This window comes from Hypomesus transpacificus, chromosome 23, assembly GCF_021917145.1.
Source record: "Hypomesus transpacificus isolate Combined female chromosome 23, fHypTra1, whole genome shotgun sequence".
Taxonomy (NCBI): Eukaryota; Metazoa; Chordata; class Actinopteri; order Osmeriformes; family Osmeridae; genus Hypomesus; species Hypomesus transpacificus.
In genome coordinates this window covers 18948996-18971546 of record NC_061082.1, presented here as the reverse complement: position 1 = coordinate 18971546, position 22551 = coordinate 18948996, and the positions used below count along the sequence as shown (strand labels likewise).

The 22551-nt window shown below is 45.3% G+C and overlaps 4 protein-coding genes across 7 annotated transcripts; 2 read left to right on the top strand and 2 right to left on the bottom strand.

The window, feature by feature from the left end:
* The first annotated feature begins 435 nt into the window (after positions 1–435).
* sp9 (sp9 transcription factor) lies at positions 436–2959 on the top strand. The gene is made up of 2 exons (XM_047047252.1): positions 436–614; positions 1112–2959. Exons 1-2 carry the CDS (start codon positions 594–596, stop codon positions 2408–2410), a joined length of 1320 nt encoding a protein of 439 aa, XP_046903208.1. The 5' UTR covers positions 436–593; the 3' UTR covers positions 2411–2959.
* A 2029-nt stretch (positions 2960–4988) lies between these two features.
* cir1 (corepressor interacting with RBPJ, CIR1) lies at positions 4989–10251 on the bottom strand. The gene is made up of 10 exons (XM_047046270.1): positions 9451–10251; positions 9057–9151; positions 8844–8917; positions 8691–8704; positions 8437–8489; positions 8298–8346; positions 8018–8138; positions 7137–7243; positions 6650–6735; positions 4989–6446 (listed from the first exon to the last, which is right to left on the bottom strand). The coding sequence occupies exons 1-10, from the start codon at positions 9520–9522 to the stop codon at positions 5558–5560; spliced, it is 1560 nt and encodes a 519-aa protein (XP_046902226.1). The 5' UTR covers positions 9523–10251; the 3' UTR covers positions 4989–5557.
* On the top strand, positions 9992–12952 carry scrn3 (secernin 3). 2 transcript variants are annotated; one of them, XM_047046271.1, is made up of 8 exons: positions 9992–10077; positions 10249–10405; positions 10601–10782; positions 11028–11227; positions 11327–11539; positions 11656–11818; positions 11927–12107; positions 12253–12952. In XM_047046271.1, the coding sequence occupies exons 2-8, from the start codon at positions 10250–10252 to the stop codon at positions 12412–12414; spliced, it is 1257 nt and encodes a 418-aa protein (XP_046902227.1). In that variant the 5' UTR covers positions 9992–10077; position 10249; the 3' UTR covers positions 12415–12952. The 2 variants fall into 2 exon arrangements, with proteins under 2 accessions (XP_046902227.1, XP_046902228.1); XM_047046272.1 differs by lacking the exon at positions 9992–10077 and having other exon boundaries at positions 10242–10405.
* Positions 12654–22298, bottom strand: gpr155a (G protein-coupled receptor 155a). 3 transcript variants are annotated; one of them, XM_047046268.1, is made up of 16 exons: positions 22157–22296; positions 20148–20669; positions 19309–19708; positions 18543–18711; positions 18145–18300; positions 17502–17585; positions 17262–17382; positions 17045–17129; positions 16785–16875; positions 15982–16183; positions 15744–15833; positions 15149–15279; positions 14666–14761; positions 14504–14568; positions 14271–14411; positions 12654–13691 (listed from the first exon to the last, which is right to left on the bottom strand). In XM_047046268.1, exons 2-16 carry the CDS (start codon positions 20590–20592, stop codon positions 13496–13498), a joined length of 2472 nt encoding a protein of 823 aa, XP_046902224.1. In that variant the 5' UTR covers positions 20593–20669; positions 22157–22296; the 3' UTR covers positions 12654–13495. The 3 variants fall into 3 exon arrangements, with proteins under 3 accessions (XP_046902224.1, XP_046902223.1, XP_046902225.1); XM_047046267.1 differs by having other exon boundaries at positions 20148–20648; XM_047046269.1 differs by lacking the exon at positions 12654–13691 and adding an exon at positions 13699–14024 and having other exon boundaries at positions 20148–20648; positions 22157–22298.
* Positions 22299–22551: the final 253 nt, after the last annotated feature.

Genomic DNA, 22551 nt, shown 5'->3' with positions numbered 1-22551 from the left:
CTAGACCCTTTATCATTGGTATCATAAATTAATATACACATCTTTCGAACGAGTGCGTAATTTAAGACCGTTTTCGAATTTATCCTAATAACATTTGTGATGGTTTAAAAATGTATCTACGGAGACTAAATTCGTCAGGATGTCTTAAAAGAAAATTATTTCAAGTGCTTACCTGTTGGAGAGGACAGGCTTATACCAATATGAGCTCGGTTCTACAATGAAAGGAGACATTGAGCCTTGATGGGAGAATAGGCTACATTAAATGTATAAAAAAACACCAAAACGTTTCTTGCTTGACAGTCAGAGCTGCACAAAACATAATGATTGACATGAAGCTTTTAGTGTTTCTGTCCATGGTCGAGTCTCTCATTGGTTGACTGTACCCCCCTGCAAAGATTCCAGCCCTTAGATTGGCTGCATGCTTTTGCCAGCTGTACTTCAAAGAACGTGCTCTCTACAACTACGTAGTGTGTGAGCTCCGAGCCAAGAGAGAAACCGTGTGACTTCAGAAAATCACTGAGCTTGGATCACATTGGAACCTTACATTATTGTGTACTACTGTGACCAGTTTCAACATAGCACAGGGCCTGGATATGGCTACGTCTATACTCGGGGTAAGTACGTTTTTCATTCCGTGCGTAAAAGTTTAATAGTTTCCTTCTGAAACCGTATTTATGACAGCGAATAATTTGTATTTTAGGGTCATAACACCAGATTTTTCGATTTAGTAGTGTACCATAGTTGTTAAAAGTGTTTACATGATATACATATACATAAAAATGTGTAAAAAGGTGTGTAACAGCATCTGTTCAATCGTAAAGCAACTAGCACAACTTTCCAAAACAATGTCACCACAGCCTAAACTCTTTTTAGCAGTATCTTCAATTATTATGACACCCAATTTAGTTCAATCGTTATTTTTGTTGACAGTTTACTGATTTTGACCAACATTCTCTTAAATTCACAAGTTCGAATTTTGATCAAAGGAGGCGTATGATACCTTAGGGTAAATACACCATAATTCCATAAAGCAAAAAAAAAACTTTGATACACTTTGATAGGAAAATAACGTTGTTTACATATCTAACTGCATAACTTGTCTCTTTTTCAGGAAGAACCACGATTCGGAACTACCCCTCTAGCAATGCTGGCTGCAACCTGTAACAAAATTGGTAATACAAGCCCTCTTACCACGTTACCTGACACAAGTGCATTTTCCAAAGGTGGATTTCATCCCTGGAAAAGATCATCCTCTAGTTGCAATTTAGGATCCAGTCTGCCTGGATTCACTGTGGCAACGAGCCGCGGATCGACCGGACTAACATCAACTGGTGGCACCGGGAACAGCGCGTTTTGCTTAGCTTCCACCTCCCCGACCTCCTCGGCATTTTCAACAGACTACAGCAGTCTGTTCTCCAACTCGGCGAGCGTTTCTTCTCAAGAGTCCGGCCAATCAGCTTTCATCTCCAAAGTTCACACATCGGCAGAAAGCCTGTATCCTCGGGTTGGCATGGCACATCCATATGAGTCGTGGTACAAGTCTGGGTTCCATTCAACTATCTCGGGTGATGTGGCGAACGGGGCGTCCTCGTGGTGGGACGTCCACACCAACCCTGGCTCGTGGCTTGAGGTTCAGAATCCCGCGAGCACGCTGCAGACTTCCCTGCACTCCGGGACCCCACAAGCCATACATTCCCAACTCAGTGGTTACAACACCGATTTCTCCACCTTGACACACTCGGCATTCAGCTCCACCGGTATAAGCCCCACGGCGTCTCACCTACTTTCCACTAGCCAGCACCTGTTAACACAAGAAGGTTTCAAGACAGTCATTCCAACTTACACGGACGCGTCTGCCGCCAACGCCATGATTTCAGGTGGCAGTTCAGGAATAAGCGGCTCCTCAAGGTCATCAAGGAGGTATTCCGGCAGAGCAACGTGCGACTGTCCGAACTGTCAGGAGGCTGAACGCCTGGGACCGGCAGGGGCCAGTCTACGGAGGAAGGGACTTCACAGTTGCCACATACCCGGCTGTGGTAAGGTGTATGGAAAAACCAGTCATCTCAAGGCTCATTTGAGATGGCATACTGGCGAGCGGCCTTTTGTCTGCAATTGGCTATTCTGTGGCAAAAGATTTACGAGATCTGATGAACTTCAGAGACACCTTCGCACACACACCGGTGAGAAAAGGTTTGCTTGTCCAGTATGCAACAAGCGCTTTATGAGGAGCGACCATTTGAGCAAGCACATTAAAACGCACACTGCCGGCGGAGGAAGCAAAAAGGGAAGCGACAGTGACACCGACACCAGTAACCTGGAGACGCCACGGTCTGAATCCCCAGAACTCATTTTAGACGGTGTCAATCCCAGAATCACGGCCAAGGACCCCTCTCCTCACGACGAGCCCTAAATGGTTGTTTTTGGCATTTTAATGACCTCACTTCACGCCAACATACCTATCAAACCTGCACGTGAACGGGTCTGAAAGACAATATAGAGACAAATATGCCAACGCTTTGGCATATGAGGGAATTATTTTAAGTGAAGTAAACGAGATTGGCTATTTGTAAACAAAACCTGATTCTGACAGGCATTTGAACGGTATGTTAAATTCGTAATTACTCCACAAAATACAGAAACGTATGAAATGGCACAATTTTCAGTAAATCTGTCCACTTGAAAATTAAATGGATGACTTTTTGCACGGATCAGTGCGTGGGGGTGCGCTACCCAAATGAACTTGGTTGAACCATGTGAGTTGCTATCGTGTACAAATGAGGACAAACAATGTGTTAATTTTATGTAAATGTTAATTATGATTGTTTTATTCGTGTTTGGGAACCTGAAAATCAGGGAGTTTACTTTCAACGCACTTTGTGGATATGTATGTACACAGCTTTTTTAAATTCAGTTAACCATTTTATTTCTTTGCTAAAAAAATATATAAATGTTTACCTGTATAGAGTCACACGTATAAGCCTTTCATTTTGTCATAATTAAAATAATCTACAAATCTGAGGCTGTTGTCGTGTGATGGCAATGTTTCAGTTTTTATGTCACATAAATTTTCATTAGGCAACAAAGGCTACAAATTAAAATAAATTATAAGCAAAGGAAATACATTTTAGTGGATAAATCATAGACATAGGCTACTGCACAGCGCAGAATGTTGATAAGACTGTTCCTTAAATCAATCTTGTATTGGTGATATAGGCAATCACACCTTGACGTGCCTTTTCTCTTGGGAGTAAATCAATAGTTAATGCCCCGGAAAAGACATTTCATGCCCAAATGAAATCTTGTTAAATGGTATTAATTATGACTTGGAGCAGATCGTAGCCCCATGTGCCTTGTATTTGCGATTAGGGATTCGTGTCTTATCAAATATCTAATTAATCTCTGAGACATCATTTGTTCAGTTTTACTTTATCTGGAGGTTTCCGAGGGGGTTTTGATGACAAAGGCCCCTTTGAATATTTATTTTAATTGTCCAAATTAACTGCTTTAATTTGCATGTCAAATAGTAAGATGGCAGTCCAGGAAAAAGGATAAAGCATCTTTAGCTTAGCTCAAACCGCAGCACCAAATGTTATGGGAACTGTTTCCAAACTTTTGAAAAGAAGAAGGGGCAAAAAGCCATATGCAAATGTTGAATCTGAAATGCTCTTGTCGCAGCGCAGTCAAATGGTGCCTGCATGTTATTTGAATATCAGTGGCCCTGTGTTGAAAGGGTTCAAGGATGCTCTCTGACGTCTTTGTGCTTACCCAGTGCAGCGTCCGATCTCAAAGAAAAACCCGGGGAATAATTACAGCGTGAGCCCGGGCCTGGGAATACGATGGGGAGAGGCGTCTCAACCCGCCTCTAAAGAGGAAGTTAAATTGACCAGAAGGAAATAGGAGAAAATTATTTTCATTTCCTTTTGTGTAGCAGGTTTTAAGGGAAATTTTAAGGACATAGGTTATCGAGAATTTATATTTTACAATAAATTATTTGGCCATTCAGAATGTATAATAATCGTGTAGACGGAACATATAAATTGAATTCAGCAATAGGTCACCAAATACGAAATGTTACAATCCTTAAAGGCTATGTTTTGTGAGAAATGAACCAAGCACATTTTCAACATCTTTAGGCTATCGTTTACAGATAACTTTCTCAGCTTATCCTTTTTTTGGAGAATTGTTCCTCTCTCCTTAAAACGTAGGTTTATTAGGCATTATTATTTTCATGTTTGTTTTGAAGCACATAGGCCTAAACATTTCATTGTCAAGAGACGGAACCGATTAGTTCCGTGGAGTAATTCGTGAACATAATCCACAATTGCACGGCTACAAAAGGGGGTTAAAACCAACAAGATGTAGTGCGTCTAAATGCTCAGAGGGGTGTGACGCCTGGGGCACCGGACAGTCAGTGCTGTCAGTTATCGCTTTGTTGAGTTTCCCTGGAATGCCCTCTCGCTGAGAATTAGGCAGAAGTCATCTTTGTTTTCAAGCCACAATAAAGGAGATGAAAGAGCAGAAAACCAGAACGCCTTTACGGGACTAAAGACACATTTCCGTGCCCGCCAGTCTTTTATAATCCCAAGGGCCATGCATTGTCCATCATTTAGCCTAACGACGTCAGGTCGCTTAAATATTTTTCATAAGACAATAATAAAAATACAAATAATAATATTTTTTATAAATAGCCCATAGGCCTATACCATTTTTATGTAACCAACATGTATTTGACCCTACAACATGGCACATAGTGATTAAGCAATATAAGAATAGCAATATAACATTTCAGAAAACAATGATAATTTCTCGCTATGTTTATCAGAGTCCACATGACTAAATTAAGAGTGAAAACCTGTATTTTATCATACCTCCCGAAATAATGCTCCTTTCATTGTCCCCCGAAAGAACTATAGGCTACATATTAAATAATTTAATCTTAATAATAACAAATAATTCCATGGCAAATAAACGCAACAGGGAGTCAAACGTTAATTCAAAGGCATTGTCTTTATTCAACAATCTTTAAATGCCATGAACCCAAGACTTTAATATGTTTAAAAACATCGTGTGTTTAGCATGCTATAGGGTCCATGGCCTATTGTCAAGGTTGACATAACTTGTTGCCATACTTTTTAGTGGCCTGATAAACTGCAACCATTTAGTGGTACAGTTTATCACAAGTATTGTGGAAACATGGCAATTCAACCCAAAAACATTTGATTGAAATAAAATGTTGTAATACAAGTATACTATTATACAGTACAATTTTTCCCCAAGCAAGTTTAATTTGAAAGGAATAGGTCTATCCGATGCACTTAATTAAAAAGCAGAGCCATTCGTACAATAATCTGATTAATTGAAGTTTTATCAGGTCTATTGCTGCCCTCTGTTGGAGAAAATATGACATTTGTCCAAATCTGGACTCCAATAGGCAATGGGTTGTATAAATGAAGTCAATCCTAATCCTAACCCTAACCTAACTAGCTATACCTTGACACAGCAGTCACAGTTTGAGTCAAAATATAAATATTTATTTCAGGAAAATAAAAACACAAACTCAGTTCTTTCTCTCTGACTTTTCTCTGCTCGTACTTCCTGATCGTCGGTCTCTCCTTCTTTCTCTACTTCCGCTCCTCTGGTTCCTCCCTCTTTCCCTACTTCCGCTCCTCTGGTTCCTCCCTCTTTCTCTACTTCCGCTCCTCTGGTTCCTCCCTCTTTCTCTACTTCCGCTCCTCTGGTTTCTCCCCCGATCCTTCGCTCCGTCTCTGCTCCTACTTCTCCACCTCCCGCATGTTTCCCGGCCTCCATCTCTGCTACGGCTCAAACTCCTATTGGCTCCCCTTTCCCTCCCCCTCTCTCTGCTTCTTTTCTCGTTTACTGCTCTGTCCTTGAATCCATCTCTGCTCTTGCTCCTCCTGTTCCCTCCTGTTCCACTCCCTCTTTCCCTGCTCCTCCTGTTCTCATCAGTTCCGCCTTTTGCTCGATCTTTGCTCCCACTTCTGCTCGACTCCTTCCTGGCCCTTCCATTGCCCTCGCTGGAGTCCTGGTTACTGTCTCGCTCCCCTCTCCCTTTCTCCGCCCTCCCATTATTCTGCTCCCGCTGCCTCTCCCGCTCCCTGCTGCCTTGTCTGCGTCTGTCCTGACCCCAGTCCTCCCTCCTCCTCTCCGGGCTGGGCTGTGCGGTCTCCCTGGGAGCCGCGGCCGTCTCGTTGAGCTTCTGTCTGGGCTGAGGGCTCCGCGATGGGCTGGAGTCCCTTCTCCCGCTCTTCCTCTCCCGACTCGGAGACGCGTCGTCATGGCCGCTGCTGTCGGAGGAGTCGCTGGAGGAGTCGCTGGAGGAGTCGCTGCTGTCCTGTCTCTTCTTGTGCTTTCCTTTGCTTTTCTTCTTCTTCTGCTTCTTGCTCTTCTTTTTCTCCTTCTTCTTCTTCTCCAAACGGTCGAGTTTCCTATAGCAACAAAGACAGAATTAGACTTGCTGCCTGGGGTTGTGCATCATGGTGTAACTCAAACCCAAGACACTGTGCAGCACTGCAGGAACATGTATTATCCATGTATTATCCATGAATGAATTGCCCGGTCCTCAACGGTATCATCTGGAAATCAGCACATCAGATAAATGTGACTTGTGCCAATGATACTTTATCCCTACCTGAGAAGCTTTTGTTTCTGCTTGGTGGTCAACGACTTCAGGAACTCCACCTCAGGATCCTCGTCCTCCTCGCTGGCTACATACTCCTGTGGGATGAGACACAGACGCATCACATTGCCAGGAGAGACCTCCTGGATAGCTGAACGGGAAGCATGTGTCAGAGGGATATGCTTCCTAGGGGGATTGTAAACGTTATAACACTGCATCTGGTCTTTCTACAGTGATCCTTTTTTTGATGCTAGTTTCATCATATCTTCCCACTTGACTAAACTTGCTCAGACTGGAATGGTTGTGTGGTTTACTCTGATAATTGGCCACTTTTCAGCAATCACATTTAGACCAGGGATCTGCCATGGATATTGTTGCTCCTTGGGAGGAGGGGGAGGGGGAGGGGGGGGGGTTGGGGCAATATGTTTGTGTGTGTGTGTGTGCGCGCGCGCGCGCGTGTGCGAGTGAGAGAAAAAAGGGGAGTGCGCCATGCGATTACCTGCGACGGATCACAAACAGTAGAATTTCTCCCAAGGACACATTTTTTCAGGGCAAACCCACTGTTTCGCATCTCCGCCATTAACTCCGAGGGGTGCATTGACGGACCTGTTAGCACAAATCACAGCCTTAAAGTCCCATTGATGTCTGCTCCTACCCGCAACTGCCTCCACAGTGGGGAATTCGGGGGCGGCTTTGTTAACAGAAAAGGGACCCCAAATCAACCTACTCGTGTTCCGGCTGAGAAAATCATACAATACCATTCGCCCCCAAAGCAGCAGTTGAGGGGGGATCAGAATACACAATAATTGCATTTTTCTCCTGGCACAGGAAGGGCGCCATTACAGCCCTCCACCATCAACACCATGCGCTGGACTCACCCAGAGTAAACACATTACTTTACTACTCAACTTCCTGATTGCTCGGAGTCGGAATCAGCTGAGGTTTTGGGGGCCCGACAGAGGAGGGGGTGGGGGGGGTAGGGGGGGTAGGTAGGGGGGTGGGGGGGTGGGAGGGAGGGGGGTGGGAGGTAGGGGGGGCAGCAGTCGCTGCGGCAACACAAGGGCTATCCAACCACCCCACAAATACCGCAAGGCCAATGGCGATGTTAAACATCGCCTGACTTTCTTCCGTTCAGTTTAATGGATTTTCTAAAACGATGAGTAATTATGATTTTTTTAGCCTGTTAAAATGTATTAAATTAAAAAGTATTCAGTCAACACACTCCTTTTGGACCTCCAGGCTCAAAACAAACACACGACAACAAAGTGTCTTGAAGCCTATTTCGAGACCTGCGTATGTGGTTTACTGTACAGCATCCATGTCATGTGTAAGCATAACCCATTTGAGATCCACTATAGACACATTTGTGTAATCACCAACCTGCAGCTTCTTCTGTGGCCACTGAGCTAGCATTGATGCCAGACAGGCCGAAGAGAGGGCACTCTCTGTCTGTGTTTACATGGCCCCACTTGTGACACTTGATGCACCTCACATTGCGAACCTGAAAATGAAAACGAATTAAATAACCCAGATGCCATCAGTCTAGCAAAGCCAACACGAGCCAGCGACTGCCCTTAGATTTGACTGGAGACTAATGTATTTGGTAAGCATCTGATCTACATGTTTAAACGTCTTACAAAGAAAGGTCGAGAAAACTCACCTGGATCCCAAACGGCTGATCTCTGATGTTCATGTCATCTTTTGCATACCTAAATGAGAGAGGCAACAAAGGTGGGAATTAAAGAAAATGCTACAGCTAAAGTAGAAATCTGTTAAATATAGAAAAAAATTGAATTTACTTTTCACGAGGAGCCCCTTTCTGCCACTCAAACTTATACTCAGACTCCCCATCCTTAAAAAAACACACACACACACACAATAAAGAACTGATCTTAAACAGCTTTGGGAGGAGTACACGAGTCGGTACAGCCTTTCAACATATAACGTTACAGTATATAATATTTAAAGATAATTGATGTTGCATGCTGGCAGGGCACTGCCTTTCAAATACAGTTCCATTTCTTGTATAGAGATGATCATGTTTGTACTGTACCTCCTTGGTCTCCTCTTTTCAGTAGATGATTTGATGTGGGAGGAAAAACAAGAAAGGTCAGGTTTGACTCGGTCGTACATGACGCTCTATCATGTAGTCTAAACTTTAGTTCCAGATAGGAGGCCCTGCAGCAGCAGAAATCACTGTAGTTACCTTTCGACGCCCCCGGCGGAGCCTCATACATGAAATTGAGACCATTTTTCACACGGTCGTCACCCATCAATAATCTAGGAAGATTTTCAAAGCATATCACGTGCATTAAATACACACAATATTCTCAGTCAAATATCTGTAACACAAATAAGAAATGTTGGGAAGCAACTGGAAATAGTTTGATAACAGTGATTTGATGGGATCGAATCGTACCTGTTGTTGTATGTGTCTTGTTCCTTGAGGTAAGCCTGCATGAGGTCTTCCTGCTTTTTCTTGTCGAAGGTTAATTTTTGTTCCGCTATCCATACCTGGAAATTGTTTGAGGTTTGAAAATACACGAAATTAAATACAATGTAATATATCTGAAGATGGTCAAACAGACAATGCAGCAACGGTCCCTAAACGTCATCACTTAAATATTAAGCGATGTATGTTATTCATATAGAATACATAATGTTAGATGCTGTATGAACAAATGTTTGAAAAACGATTTTCAAACAGACAATTTAATTAATCTGACAACATCGACATACAGTATGCTAGGCTAGCTAGTCTTGTTTGCTAACGTTAGCTTAGCTAGTCTAGTAGGAAAACTGAAAACACTCACTTTTTTAATATTTGACTTTGATGCAGGATGGAAATCCTTCTTGCACATAAAATTGGCAAATGACTTCCCCATGGTTGACGGATTACAGGATTTGCAATTCTCAAACTAATTCGTTGAATGTTGTAACTTCTGAGACGATGCTGCACACAGCTAGAGCTAGCTTTATAAACATAAACAACGTGAGCTACAAGCTAAGCATACTTCCGGTTTACGCTTTAGCGAGTGACACGTTCGTCACATTGGGTACACACGTTTTGTAACCCACGGTTACACGTTTATTTTTCGGAACTGCGGAGTTTGTACTGAATTTCCATTCCCGGAGAGAACATAAAATGAACTGCTCAAACCCATACTTCAAAACATAACACAGCGAATATTGATGATGGAACTAAGTTATATTACAATTCTGTAAATCAAGAGGACTGTTAGATCGTTCCTGGCCCCGTTTAGTGAGACGTCGGGACTCATAACAATACACACATCAAAACATGGTCTTGAAACTTAAGCATGAAATGAAAGTGAGATTGTAATTGTGTTGTTTCAAGCAGCTGTTACAGACGACTCGCCTCAGAACCATCCACTGATAGGTTTTAGCTGTCCCAGTACAACTGACAACAATCGCAGCAGGTAACGTGACCCTTTTCATCCGAAGCCACCAGTTATTATTAGCTCTCAGGAGATCCATGCAAAGCTAAGTGGTCGTCTCGCTGCGACAGTGCAAGACGGTTTTGGCCATCAAAGTTCTCTTTGAGACAGTCGTTTTTTGGGCCAGTCACTGCTAACTACGTATTTACACAGGATGTACCCATTCTCCTGTGACACTTTTGTGGCGCTGCCCCCTTCCACCGAGGAGCAACGAATCATCTTTGGGAAAAACTCCGATAGACCCTGTGATGAAGTCCAGGAGGTGGTATACTTTCCTGCTAAAGACTACAATAAAGAGGATAAAGTTGAGGTTAGTCCCTGAGTTGCACCATCAATCTCAAAAGTATACATTCCAGTTCTCTTTTAGTGTCAACTATTTTATTGTCATGATGTGTTCTGCCTGAGGAGAAATATGACGGCAAATATGCACTAGTGTCTGAGTCTGTCTCACAAGATAGTAAAAATATGACAGTTAAACCGTTCTCTCCTCCCGTTTCTACCCTAGTGTACCTACATTGAGATTGAACAGGCCTCCCACACCCATGCGGTGGTGTTGAGCAGGCCAGCCTGGCTGTGGGGGGCCGAGATGGGTGCAAATGAACATCAGGTGTGTATTGGGAATGAGGCCGTGTGGGGCAGAGACAATGCTGCTGATGGAGAGGCCCTCCTGGGCATGGACCTGGTAAGGTGAGTCCCAACCCTGGTTCTCGTCTGTTACTTCAATACACAGCTCATGTTGACGAGGAAGACAGAAAAAAGAACAGTTTGTGATGCAATGCTTGAACTGTTTTTGTTTTATGTGTGACTTTGTGCCCGTCGTATGGTTGAAAACTGATGGTACAGCACATTGGCCAACGGTAGTTCTTTTTAAGAGTGCTCTATAAATAATACATTGATTGATTTAAAGGCCGGGCGGTTATTTCTTTTCACAGGCTCGGACTGGAGAGAGCTGATTCTGCTGAGAAGGCCATGGATGTTATCACGGAACTGCTGGAGAAATATGGACAAGGAGGAAACTGCATGGAGGACGAGTGCGGATTCACTTACCACAACAGCTTCCTCATCTCTGACAGGACCGAGGCTTGGATTCTGGAAACTTCCGGGAAGTACTGGGCGGCAGAGAGAGTGGAAGGTGATCAGACGTTTGAACTCATATATAAGAACGGAGATTCTTGTGGCGAGTCGTGTGTTGTGGCTAGGTGACGGACTCTCTCCCGTGTTCTGCTTTTAGATGGGTATCGTAACATCTCCAACCAGTACTCCATAACCACCAAGATGGACAAGGAACACCCGGAGATGAGGGAGTACGCCAGGGGCCGAGGCTGGTGGGACGGCGAGGCTCAGTTCAGTTTCGCAGAGGTTTACTCTTTCATGACGACAGCCAGAATCGAGGCTTCTGGGAGCCGGTTCTGTGAAGGACGCAACCTCTTGGAAAAAAGCAACGGTCAATACAGCATGCGTGGTTCTTTCAGATGTGTATCCCAAAGACCCCAATGATTTCCCGCATTGCAAATAGATTCCGCGGTGGCGTTGAATGGCGTTCACGTTGTGTTTCCGCAGGTCAAATCACTGCCAAGACGATGATGGACATCCTCAGGGATAAGGACAGTGGCATCAACATGGAGGGGATATATATGACCACAGGAAGCATGGTGTCTGTGGTGCCCAGGGATTCTGCTCTGCCTGGGGTGCACTATTTCACCAGCACCCCTGATCCTGAGCGGTAGGACGATCCGAGGACAGTTGTTGCCATCGCTATGCTTTGCCTTGTCATCGTTACATCTTTGAACCATTTCATGTCGAGTAAAGCCTTTTTTTCCTCATGCCGCAGGTCTGTTTTCAAACCGTTCATCTTTGTGAACGACATCAAACAGTTGAAGCACACATGTTCTCCCTGTTATGGGCCCGACGACCCTGCGAAGAAGAACCCTCGTTTCCAGAGCAAGCCAGATCGCAAACACCCTCTGTTTCTCAAGCACGAGGTGGTGACGGCCATCATTGAAACCACCAAGGTCCAGAAACCTCAACTGACGTAGTTTGTGCCCTTCATCAGGAAACAAATACAGTACTTCATAATAGTGTATGTCAAAAGATAGGTTACCTGTGCACGCAAAGTACCTAGTAATTTATGCCTGTTTTTTTTCCCTCCTTTTTTAGGAAAAAGGAAAGATGATCATGCAGAATATGAGACAGCTAGAGAAGGAGAAGATGGCTGACATGGAGACGTTTCTGTCAAGTGGAGTGGAAGACTCTTCACTGGTGGTGAATCTGTTCTCAAGGTCTGTTGAGGAAGAGATGATTGCATACAGCAAACACTGAACATGGTTTGCATGTCTGTGCCAGCTGATTCTCACTTGAAGAACCCCTTGAATTACACAGTAAAAGAAAAAATAAAACCTTCAGAATTTGTGTAGGATTAGTTCATCACAGCATGTTAGGGATGTATCATGTTCTGAATAATAATGAAACCATAACAGACAGCTGTTACCATGTTTGTATATGATTGTTTATAATATGCTTTACTCAGATCAGAGACAAAACAAGAAAAACGAACAATATTAAAAAGCGTCCCAATCCATTTATTGTTTTATCAGAGGTTGGGAATTATGGAAATATTTGTCATTTTAAATGTTAATACATTCTGGTTCAGTCATGGAACATGAAAAATGTGGCAAACCAGTAAGCAAGCTTCCATGAAGCCAAATCAGATGTGGACATTAAATAGAATGACTTAGAATTATATTCTATAGAATGACATGCCATGTCTAAGATCCACTGTCTCCATAGTCACCATCCCATCATGTACAATGTAACAAATACATAATCTATAACCTAAGGTTACGCAAAAAAAGTGGCACATTTGTTTTCAATCTCCTTGCAATTAAGTTTCACTTCAGCAGTTCTTTGTATTAAATCCATTGTAATTAGTGAGAATAATCTGACCATAAACTCCATTCTATATTATACAATTGTTTAACAATGTATATTAAAATGTATAATCTAGATGTCATAACAAATGTTGTAGTCATGCCAATAATATTGGTTATGACACTAAAACGGCATCCCTCAAAGCATTTCCTGAGATCTGGCTGTTTCCACTGAACTTGATATAACTCAATGACAGTAGCTTTAGCATCAATTGATACATTTTGTATCAATACTAAATTACATTCCACGGCCAAAGTATACATATTTCACAACTTAATCATGACAAAAAACAAACAATTCAAGCATTACACAGCAACATAACTAGCCAGCGCTCATGTTGTAAGTGCATAGTTCAGTGACTGCATATTGAGATATTACAACGACACACAATACTGGAGGTTAGTATCGCGAGGTAGGCAGATGGTCCCTTCATCATCCAGAGCCCCGCCCACCCTGGTCCTGATTGGCTGCCCTAGGCCATGAAGCGGTAATACAGGCCGTCGTCCTGGAAGTGGTGCTCCTGTGTGATGTGCTGGAGCACCCCTCCCTGCTGCAGCCGGGCCCCATACAGCACGGCCTCCCCGCGGTCACTCGCCAAGCCCACCTGCAGCAGCCACTCAACCAGCTCACTGCCCAGGAAAGTGTCTGCCACCGTCCTCTGCCCACACCTACGGGTCACAGGAAGGGGTCCCCCACGGGCCGGTTAACCCTTGTGCTGCCTTTGGGTCATTGTGAACCATCGTCTGGTTGCGGCAACTTTAACTAATACAAGTTGTCTCAACACGACGGGTCACAATGACCCGAAGGTAGCACAATGACCCGAAGGTAGATTAAGATCCCTCCACAGCCGCCAAGGCTAACGGGAACCAAAGGAGCAGGAAAGAGAAGAAGAGATGGAAAGCGAACGTAATAGCAGTAAAGAAGAACGGAGCACGATGCGGGAGGCAAAGAAATAACCAGCCAAGCACATGCTTTAAAGAAGAACGTTTGTTTGACAACATCTGTGGGTAAGAAGGAGCAATTATATCCAAATGTGTATTAACATATCCAAATGTGTATTAACATATCCGTAGTTGTACTGGACTATGTCAGTATCTGGGGCAGTGTATGAGTATAGCAGTCAGACGTGGGAATCACATCATTGAAAGCCTAGATCAACCAATAACATGGCGCAGCCAAAGCAGCGCATGCTGGTGTACAACACGAGAGCATCATGGAAGGTTCTGGTGATGGGGATGAATCCTCACCTTTTCTTCTGGACTATGTCCTGGACACACTGTTTCTGGTGGTACTTGGTGAACTGAGAGCAGGTCATGGAGATGTCCTCGGACACATCCTCGGGCTGCGTCGCCACTTCCTGTCCTCCCCGATGCCACAGACTGGAGATCCTGAGCACCACACACACACACACACTCATTTCAGAGACACAGTAACACAGAAATGTGCTGGCGACACAGATTCTCCAAACAGCGTCTCTTACCTCTTTTTAAACGGTAGTATAATCAAATGTTTGTCGAGGCCAAAGATCCCAAAGGAAATAAAACCCTACGGGGAAAAAACACAACAAGCCACGTGTAACTTTGACTGCAAAACCAAATCCAGCAGCTTCTCCACCCACCCCATTGCATTGTGGGAGATGCACCTGCCCGTAGTTGACCACGGCACAGAAGAACTGCAGCTCCAGATAGAGCCTTCCTGGAACGCGGTTGAAGAGCCACCACAGGCAGCTGGAGAGGTTCTGGAGACGAGGAGAAGGAGAGGGGAGAAAGAGGGGGGATAAGAAGAGGGGAAAAGGAGAGAGGAGAAGTAGAGAGGAGAAGGAGAAGTAGAGAGGAGAGAAGGAGAGAGGAGAAGGAGAGGGGAGAAGGAGAGGTAGAGAGGAGAAGGAGAGAGGAGAGGAAGAGAGGAGAAGGAGAGGGGAGAAGGAGAGGTAGAGAGGAGAAGGAGAGAAGAGAGGAGAGGAGGAGAGGGGAGAAGGAGAGAGGAGAACAGAAGTTCTGTCTGATTAAAACCTACGGTAGCTTAAGCGTTAACTTCACAAGGCACGGCATTTGTTGGTGTCGTTATATGGAGCGGGCCCTCACAGGGAGGGGGGGGGGGCTCTCGGGGGGACGGAGGGACTCACAGCGAGCATGAAGACCATGAGGAGCAGGACCAGGAGAGCGTGGCGGGCCACCTGCTTATCTGCCACCTGTCTAAGCTGCTCCTCCTGGGCCAGAAGGCAATCTGTAGACTCACAGTGATTCTCACACTGACCTGCAGAGGGCGGCAGAGGACAGGAAGTGACACAGAGAGGTGAGAATCTGGACGTTTTGAGTCCAGGCCTACGAAATCAGAGACGTGCCTCTAAGCTATAAAAGAGTGCGGTCGTGGGTATATAGTCATAGGTAACTAGGGTCATCTCAGTCCGTCAGATTTCAACTGAAATTGTAAAAATAGATTTTATGAACACTTGCGGTGAGGCAGAGTAAATGATTCATGCCATGGAATGTCATGTTCCCAGTAATTGAGGGTGTTACGAGATGGTAGACATGATTACACATGGGTCAAATGAAATCAATACCCGGATAACAACTTTCATTCTACATTTGTTTCATTTCTAACATTGTACAAAACATTTTTCTCAGCTCAACGTGTATGAGCTCCAAACCAAAATGACCAAATCTCAGTCCGTTCAAACAAAGGATTGGGAGTGTCTCCATGGCGCCACACTACTGCACCTGTCAGTGCGACGGTTGTGTCATTCGCGGTAGCGCTGATAATCATATCTGGCATGGGCTGGGGTGAGACACAGTCACACATGTGGCAATCTGACGACACAAAAGAACAGTTCCGTTTTCTGGATGATAACAAGGAATAAAAAAACAGGAAGGTATAAAAGAATGGAAATTTACGGCTCTAATATTTCATCATATGACTGTGAACCCCATTGAGTCATGTCTGACATTTGACACCCACCTGGGTTGGTGAATCTCGGTAAAACTTCTGGCTCAAACTGAATCTCTGGGGGTTCCTCTTGGTTCAGATCCTCGGTGTTGATGGCCACAGGTACCCTCTCCAGCACCTGGTACTCTGCATCCCAGCTCCCCCGACTCAAACCTACCAGAGAGCCTCCAGCCAGCACGATGCTGCACACCAGAACCACCGTCGAGCAGATCATCTGACAGCATAACCACAGCAGGGGGTCAGAGGGGCGGGACAGTGCAGTCTGAATGACAGTTTAGGTGTCCGCATATTCAATGTACCCGGAATTGTGGCAAGGTGGCACTAAAACTTGGAACTTGACACGAGAGATGCAGGTGCAAACTAAAATAGCATGCAAGCCATACAAAGCAGGCTGAGCGGTTGAACATTTTCAAGCTTTAGGCTGAACAAAAGTATCTATCCTCTCTCGGCCCTCCCTCTCCAAGGCCTCTCTCGGCCCTCTCTCTCCGAGGCCTCTCACGTATCTATCCTCTCTCGGCCCTCTCTCTCCAAGGCCTCTCTCGGCCCTCTCTCTCCGAGGCCTCTCACGTATCTATCCTCTCTCGGCCCTCTCTCTCCAAGGCCTCTCTCGGCCCTCTCTCTCCGAGGCCTCTCACGTATCTATCCTCTCTCGGCCCTCTCTCTCCAAGGCCTCTCTCGGCCCTCTCTCTCCGAGGCCTCTCACGTATCTATCCTCTCTCGGCCCTCTCTCTCCAAGGCCTCTCTCGGCCCTCTCTCTCCGAGGCCTCTCACGTATCTATCCTCTCTCGGCCCTCTCTCTCTCCGAGGCCCCTCACCTGAGATCTGCCGTAGAAGAAGGCTGAGTCGATGGTGTCGGGCATCCTCTCCCCGGCCATGAGCAGCACAGCGGTCACCACAGCTGGAGCCCTGTCAGGGTCAACACAGGAGGGGGTGGCGGGAACATTCAACAACAGGCTCCCCTAGCGTCCTTTCAACAAACAAACAGATGAAGGACCAAGGCCGCCGTGTCACGGGGGACAAGGTTTGCATAGCGTTTGCATAGCGTTGTCATACGTATTCAAAGCGCATGACTCACCCCCAGCCTGCGATAAGCAGGACTCCTGGTCTCACTCTCAGATCCCTGCCTCTCTTCGTGAGCACGAGGGAAAGTGCAATCACCCCTAAAACACACAATATACTCGTCAAGTCTATGTACTACGCGGAAAAACCTGGTATAGGCTAATAGTATGCGGATGTCGAAGACACAAACACAGCATCAAAGTGTTGTAGTAGTAGTGTACCTGAGGACATACCTGGCCATACATAGGTGCTGTACAGAGACCCGTACAGAAGAATGAATGTCAACACCTGCCCAATGAAGCTGTCCTTTCTCACCACAAAGTTCCAGAGGATCATACCAATGCTAGCTAAAAACTATGTCAATGGAGGACAAAATGTTCATTGAATAAATGAATTTGATCTCTTGCATGGCTTTCTCCGTATTTGGCATCGGTCATGACTGATCAATGTTTGGGGTGCAAATAAGACCTTACTTGTGCGAGGAAAAGGTTGACTGTAAACATGTGAGGTAGTCTGTTGAATTTCTTACTCAGTAACATAACAGCTATGGTCCAAACCTGAGAGAGGAGAAGAGAAACTCAGCATGACGTGTGGTAAGGTCTCCTCCAAATGTGACTTACAGGAAATAGATGCTGCGCCTAAAATAACTCCTCGAGACCCGGAACAGAAATTAGAGACGAAACACAGTTGGTTTCTGTGGTACATCCTTTTACTGAGAATGGTTCCTCATTCTCTGAGGAGTCGTCATGTCTACAGCTTATCCACACAAGCAATTGAAACCGTTCACATTTCAGTTGTGCCGATAAGGAACAGACAATGAGACTGCTTCATAGGAGGCAGAGTCTTGGGTTGTCCAAGACATAAACATCTATTGACATTTAACTTCCCTTTGTTTTCGTTTTCGTTGATTTGGTTAGACAAATAATGACTGAGAATTGTCCAGACATGAACACCGAACCGTTTCACAAGACAAAGAATAATAAGAAACCACTAGTGCCTTAGTCACAGGTTATCATTTAATAAGATTTAAGGCTATTTCTGTAAAGACAGGATATCCTGCATAGACCCAGCTCTGAAAGAGATTACAGTTAATGACAGAAGCTCTGATTCACTCACCAGGGCCACTAAGCTGACAATGCTGATGTTGAAGCTGACACTCTGCAGTGAGTCCATCAGAGGCTTGGGATCCATGGAGGGGATCGCCAGCAGCCAGGCCGACACGTACATGATCGGAGCCGAGAGGAACGTGCTTAGCACCATCCCGGAGGTAACCTATCGGGTGGGAAAACAACAGAAGATGGTGTTGTTGCTGATGTGATGACACGGGTGGCTCTGTGTTGATACTGTGGGCCTACCAGGAGACAGGGGCCTGTGGGCCAGGAGACAGGGGCCCGTGGGCCAGGAGCCCGTGGGCCAGGAGCCCGTGGGCCAGGAGACAGGGGCCCGTGGGCCAGGAGACAGGGGCCCGTGGGCCAGGAGACAGGGGCCTGTGGGCCAGGAGACAGGGGCCTCACCACATCCAGCTCCATGCCGTAGTGAGCGGCGTAGATGGCCACGCTGGGGGCGGTGGGGAACACTCCGTACAGGAAGGCGTAGTTGGACAGGCTGGAGCGGTTGAGGGAGCTGGTGGGGCCTGTGTCCAACAGCTCCACCAGCTCCCTGCAGATCAACGGCATCAGCAACCTACAGCAGAGAAAGGGAGTTTTACCTCAGTGAGCATTTACGTGTTCTACCGTGAGAAAACAGTGCTATCATTCGATTGATACTGTACCTCTCTAATACAAATGTACGGCAACTTTTACATTTTTTTAACACGTTTACAAAAATGAATGTCTAATGAATGTTTAAATAATTTTAAAAAGCTGTAAGGGGATATAGACTGCTGCATTCCTGGGAATATTTCCAGTACAGAACTAACTCTTCCCTAACTCCCTTGGTGCCTTTGTAACAGGATTGAGTCACCCTTCACACACTGCGGGAACAAAAACATGCTGTTGGCACTGTTCCCTCAGGCTGAGACCTGCATAGTAATACCTTTGCTGGGAACTTGTGAAAGCCTACAATTAACAGCAGCTTTGTAACACAGACAACATGTTATCACTGTATGTTCACAACACAAGCTGTGAGGCTTCCCAGCGTAGGCTGAAGACTAACATACAACCGCAACACAGACTATTAAATATTGAACGAGGGGATGGTTCCGGAATCTAGATTAGTAACTTCTGGAGTGAGGGAAGGTGTGTTTTTAACAATGCTAGATGGGAAACTAGATTGACTCACAGCTTTGCAGTGATGAGCAGAATCAGAGCCACAACTGTGGACCGGGTCATCTTCCCTAGCTGGCCCACCATGGAGAGGCCCAGGTAGAAGAGGGCAGCGCCCCCGAAAGAGTTGGCCAGGCCGTCCACAAACTCCTCCATGAAGGCAGGAATCCTTTGGCACAGGGCGAAGTGGGCCACGAGGCCGACGGCCACCATGAACACGATGGGGTTCTTCAGAACCTGTAGGAGGACCACCCCCACGACCCGGAGCTTGGTCTGCTGCTGGGCTCTCTGCTCGCGCCACTTCTGGACCTCACAAAAGGCAAAGCCGACGGGGTTCAGAAGCACGAGGGACACGGGGGCCACCAGGTAGATGTACTGGAGGTACTCTGGGTAGGTATTCCCGTACAACGCCTCCACTGTTGAAAGAGGATAGGGGTAGGTTATTTTTATTTTGTTTTTTTAGAACAGGTCCAGAGCACATTGTTCACTGTGGGCACACCTGTTCCACTTAGATTTAGCAGACGCTCTTATCCAGAGCGACTTACAGTAAGTACAGACCCCGAGGCAAGTAGGGTGAAGTGCCTTGCCCAAGGACACAACGTCATTTGGCACGGCCGGGAATCGAACAGGCGACCTTCTGATTACTAGCCCGATTACCTAACCACTCAGCCGTCTGACTTGCTTTGACACGTTTCACTTAGTTCTTGTTCGAACTTCTCAAGAAAAATAACTGCCTCTTCACATGCCTTTAGCGCTTTTGAACGAACTACTCGACAGGTAACATGTGACTTATGTTTCAAGATGGAGACACACAACTGTACACTTTCATTGCCAAACAGACAGTATGACACTTACCGATAGGGTATCCCAAAGCAAAGTCATTGCTTTGGGTAGCAAATATGGAGAAGAGACCCGCTTTGCTAAAACGACTGTCAGGACTGGCAACAAGCAAGGTGAGCAAACACACAATGAAGAACACAGACACTTTGGCGATGAGGATGCTCCAGAGAAAGGGCCAGATCACATTACCAAAGTCCAACAGGACCATGTTCTTGAACAGCAATGCTGGTAAGGCAAACTTGGACACAAAGTTCCCTAATCCCTTGGCTTGTGTGGAGGTGATGATGTTTGTTCTTCCAGCAATGTATCCACACAATATAATCCCAAAACACTCCAGGAGGGCTGGGAAAAGTTTGTCGATCGACATCGAAGTTGGAGGTGTTGGAGATGGGGGGCTCGCCCCCCCCCCAAAGGACAGGTTTGCCTGGTGACTGGTGTCGGGGTAATCCATTGAGGCCATCTCAACAAGCTGCTCACATCACTGTCAAGGCTGTTTGCAGATGGCACATCCAGGAGCTGAAGAGAAGTAACAGGGATCTGTCAATACAGTTACAACTCGGTCATTTGTGGAGTTAACGCAGTTATGCAGTTTGGAGTTATGCAGTTTGAAGACGCAAAAAGTGAAACACGTACGACAGTTTGTTAGTCGAGTTAGTTGATAGTCTGTTTGTTATCTAGACAGAAACTTGACGTGTTCTCGCGGTGTGTTCTCAGACGCTTTGGTATATTTCTCGAATTATCTTTAACATTTGCAAAACAGTACGTACATTTCTCAAAACAATTTGTACAAACTGCGACACACGGCTGTCCTCAAAAAGCAAAGCACAGTGACTTGCTCAAAGTCCTAAGTTCAAGGTATTCCATAAGCAGTTTCTGATATAAACGTTGGCTATGGTTTTGATTACACTGATTGACAATGACCAGGGTTGCATTTTCTCTGTTTGGCTTATCAATTTAAACAAACGAACACAATAGCCTACTTAAGTGTGTAGGCTGTGTGGGAGACTGATTGCAAGAGATTGGACAAAATTCACATTGACGCTTTCACCGTTTGTACTGTAAATTGTTAAAAGACATGACTGTTGTACAGCAATGCATAGCACGAAGGAGACAAAAATTCGAACTTTGTAGAAATGTAAAGATGGGAAATACCCCTTGAGCAATTCTGTACACAGTGAGTGCCGGGAGAATTACAATTACGACAACTGGTTCAACCAATTTGCATGTCATGATTCGTGCAATTAACTAGGTAATGCCTAGATGTTTTGGGGGTAAGACTAGTTTCCAGTTTAATGCACTTTGATCAACATGAGATAGGGCCTAAGCAATTTATAATGTACGAAAGAGCAGACGACATCATAACTTGCATGAATGCATCGAGGCATTTGTCTATTTTTTTAACCATTGTGCTGCCTTCGGGTCACAATGATCCGAAGGTTCACAACGACCCATCGTTGTGTTGCGACAACTTTACCCAATACGAAAACAAATTAAAATTATTTTATTTTAACCTTCGCGATGTGGGGGATCTGAGACAGGCCGACGGTTAAAAGAAAATGGTACACTTTATTTTTGTATGAGGTAAAGTTGTCCCAACACGACGGTGGGTCACAATGACCCGAGGATAACACAAGGGACTGACTAGGTGATGTGGAGGTGATCTGAGAAATGTAGCTAAGCGACTGAGAGAAAGTGCATGTAGCGTCAGCTCCACCGTGGCACCAAGCTACTGATACCGTTTCCCATTGGGCTTACTAGTTAGCTAACAATGTATAGTAGTTTTAACGAAGGTTAGGCAAGGTAAAATAAAACCAATATGTTATTTAAATACAAAGAGTAGCCAACCATGTTTACGAGCTAGTAAAGCTTAGCATTACCAGCTGCCGGGGGCTATTTATAACAAACAATCAGAAAGGCACATGGCCTTCTGGCTTGACAATGTTATCAAGCTCTTGACTTGAAAAATATACATTCCTATCAAAGCAAAGGAAAACGAGAAAAGACGAAGCTGTTCAAGGACTTACCAAAACTTATGTCCATGTCGGGCGCCCAAGCTGCCCGGTGCGGTGTGTTATCGTTAGTTGTTTAAGCATTGACAGCAAGGACTCAACCAATCCGCAGCATAGGGGAGGGAGGGAACAGTTGCGCAAGGTGCACAAGGGACTCTCATGGATATACGCAGTGTTGTGGTGCGGATTCAAGAACGCATCGTTGCGTAGTGCACATTAATTTACATAGTCACGAGAGGATGGGTCACTGCGCTCTTTATCAGCTCTTGTATCTGTGGCAAAGTAAGAGCGACTGACAGAGATCGTTTGCATTGCATTAAATAACAAATAAATAGTGCTCTCCAGTCTCACGTGTTCGCCGTACGACTTCAACCGTATGATTGACCATGTCTCGCAAGACCTTGTATTTG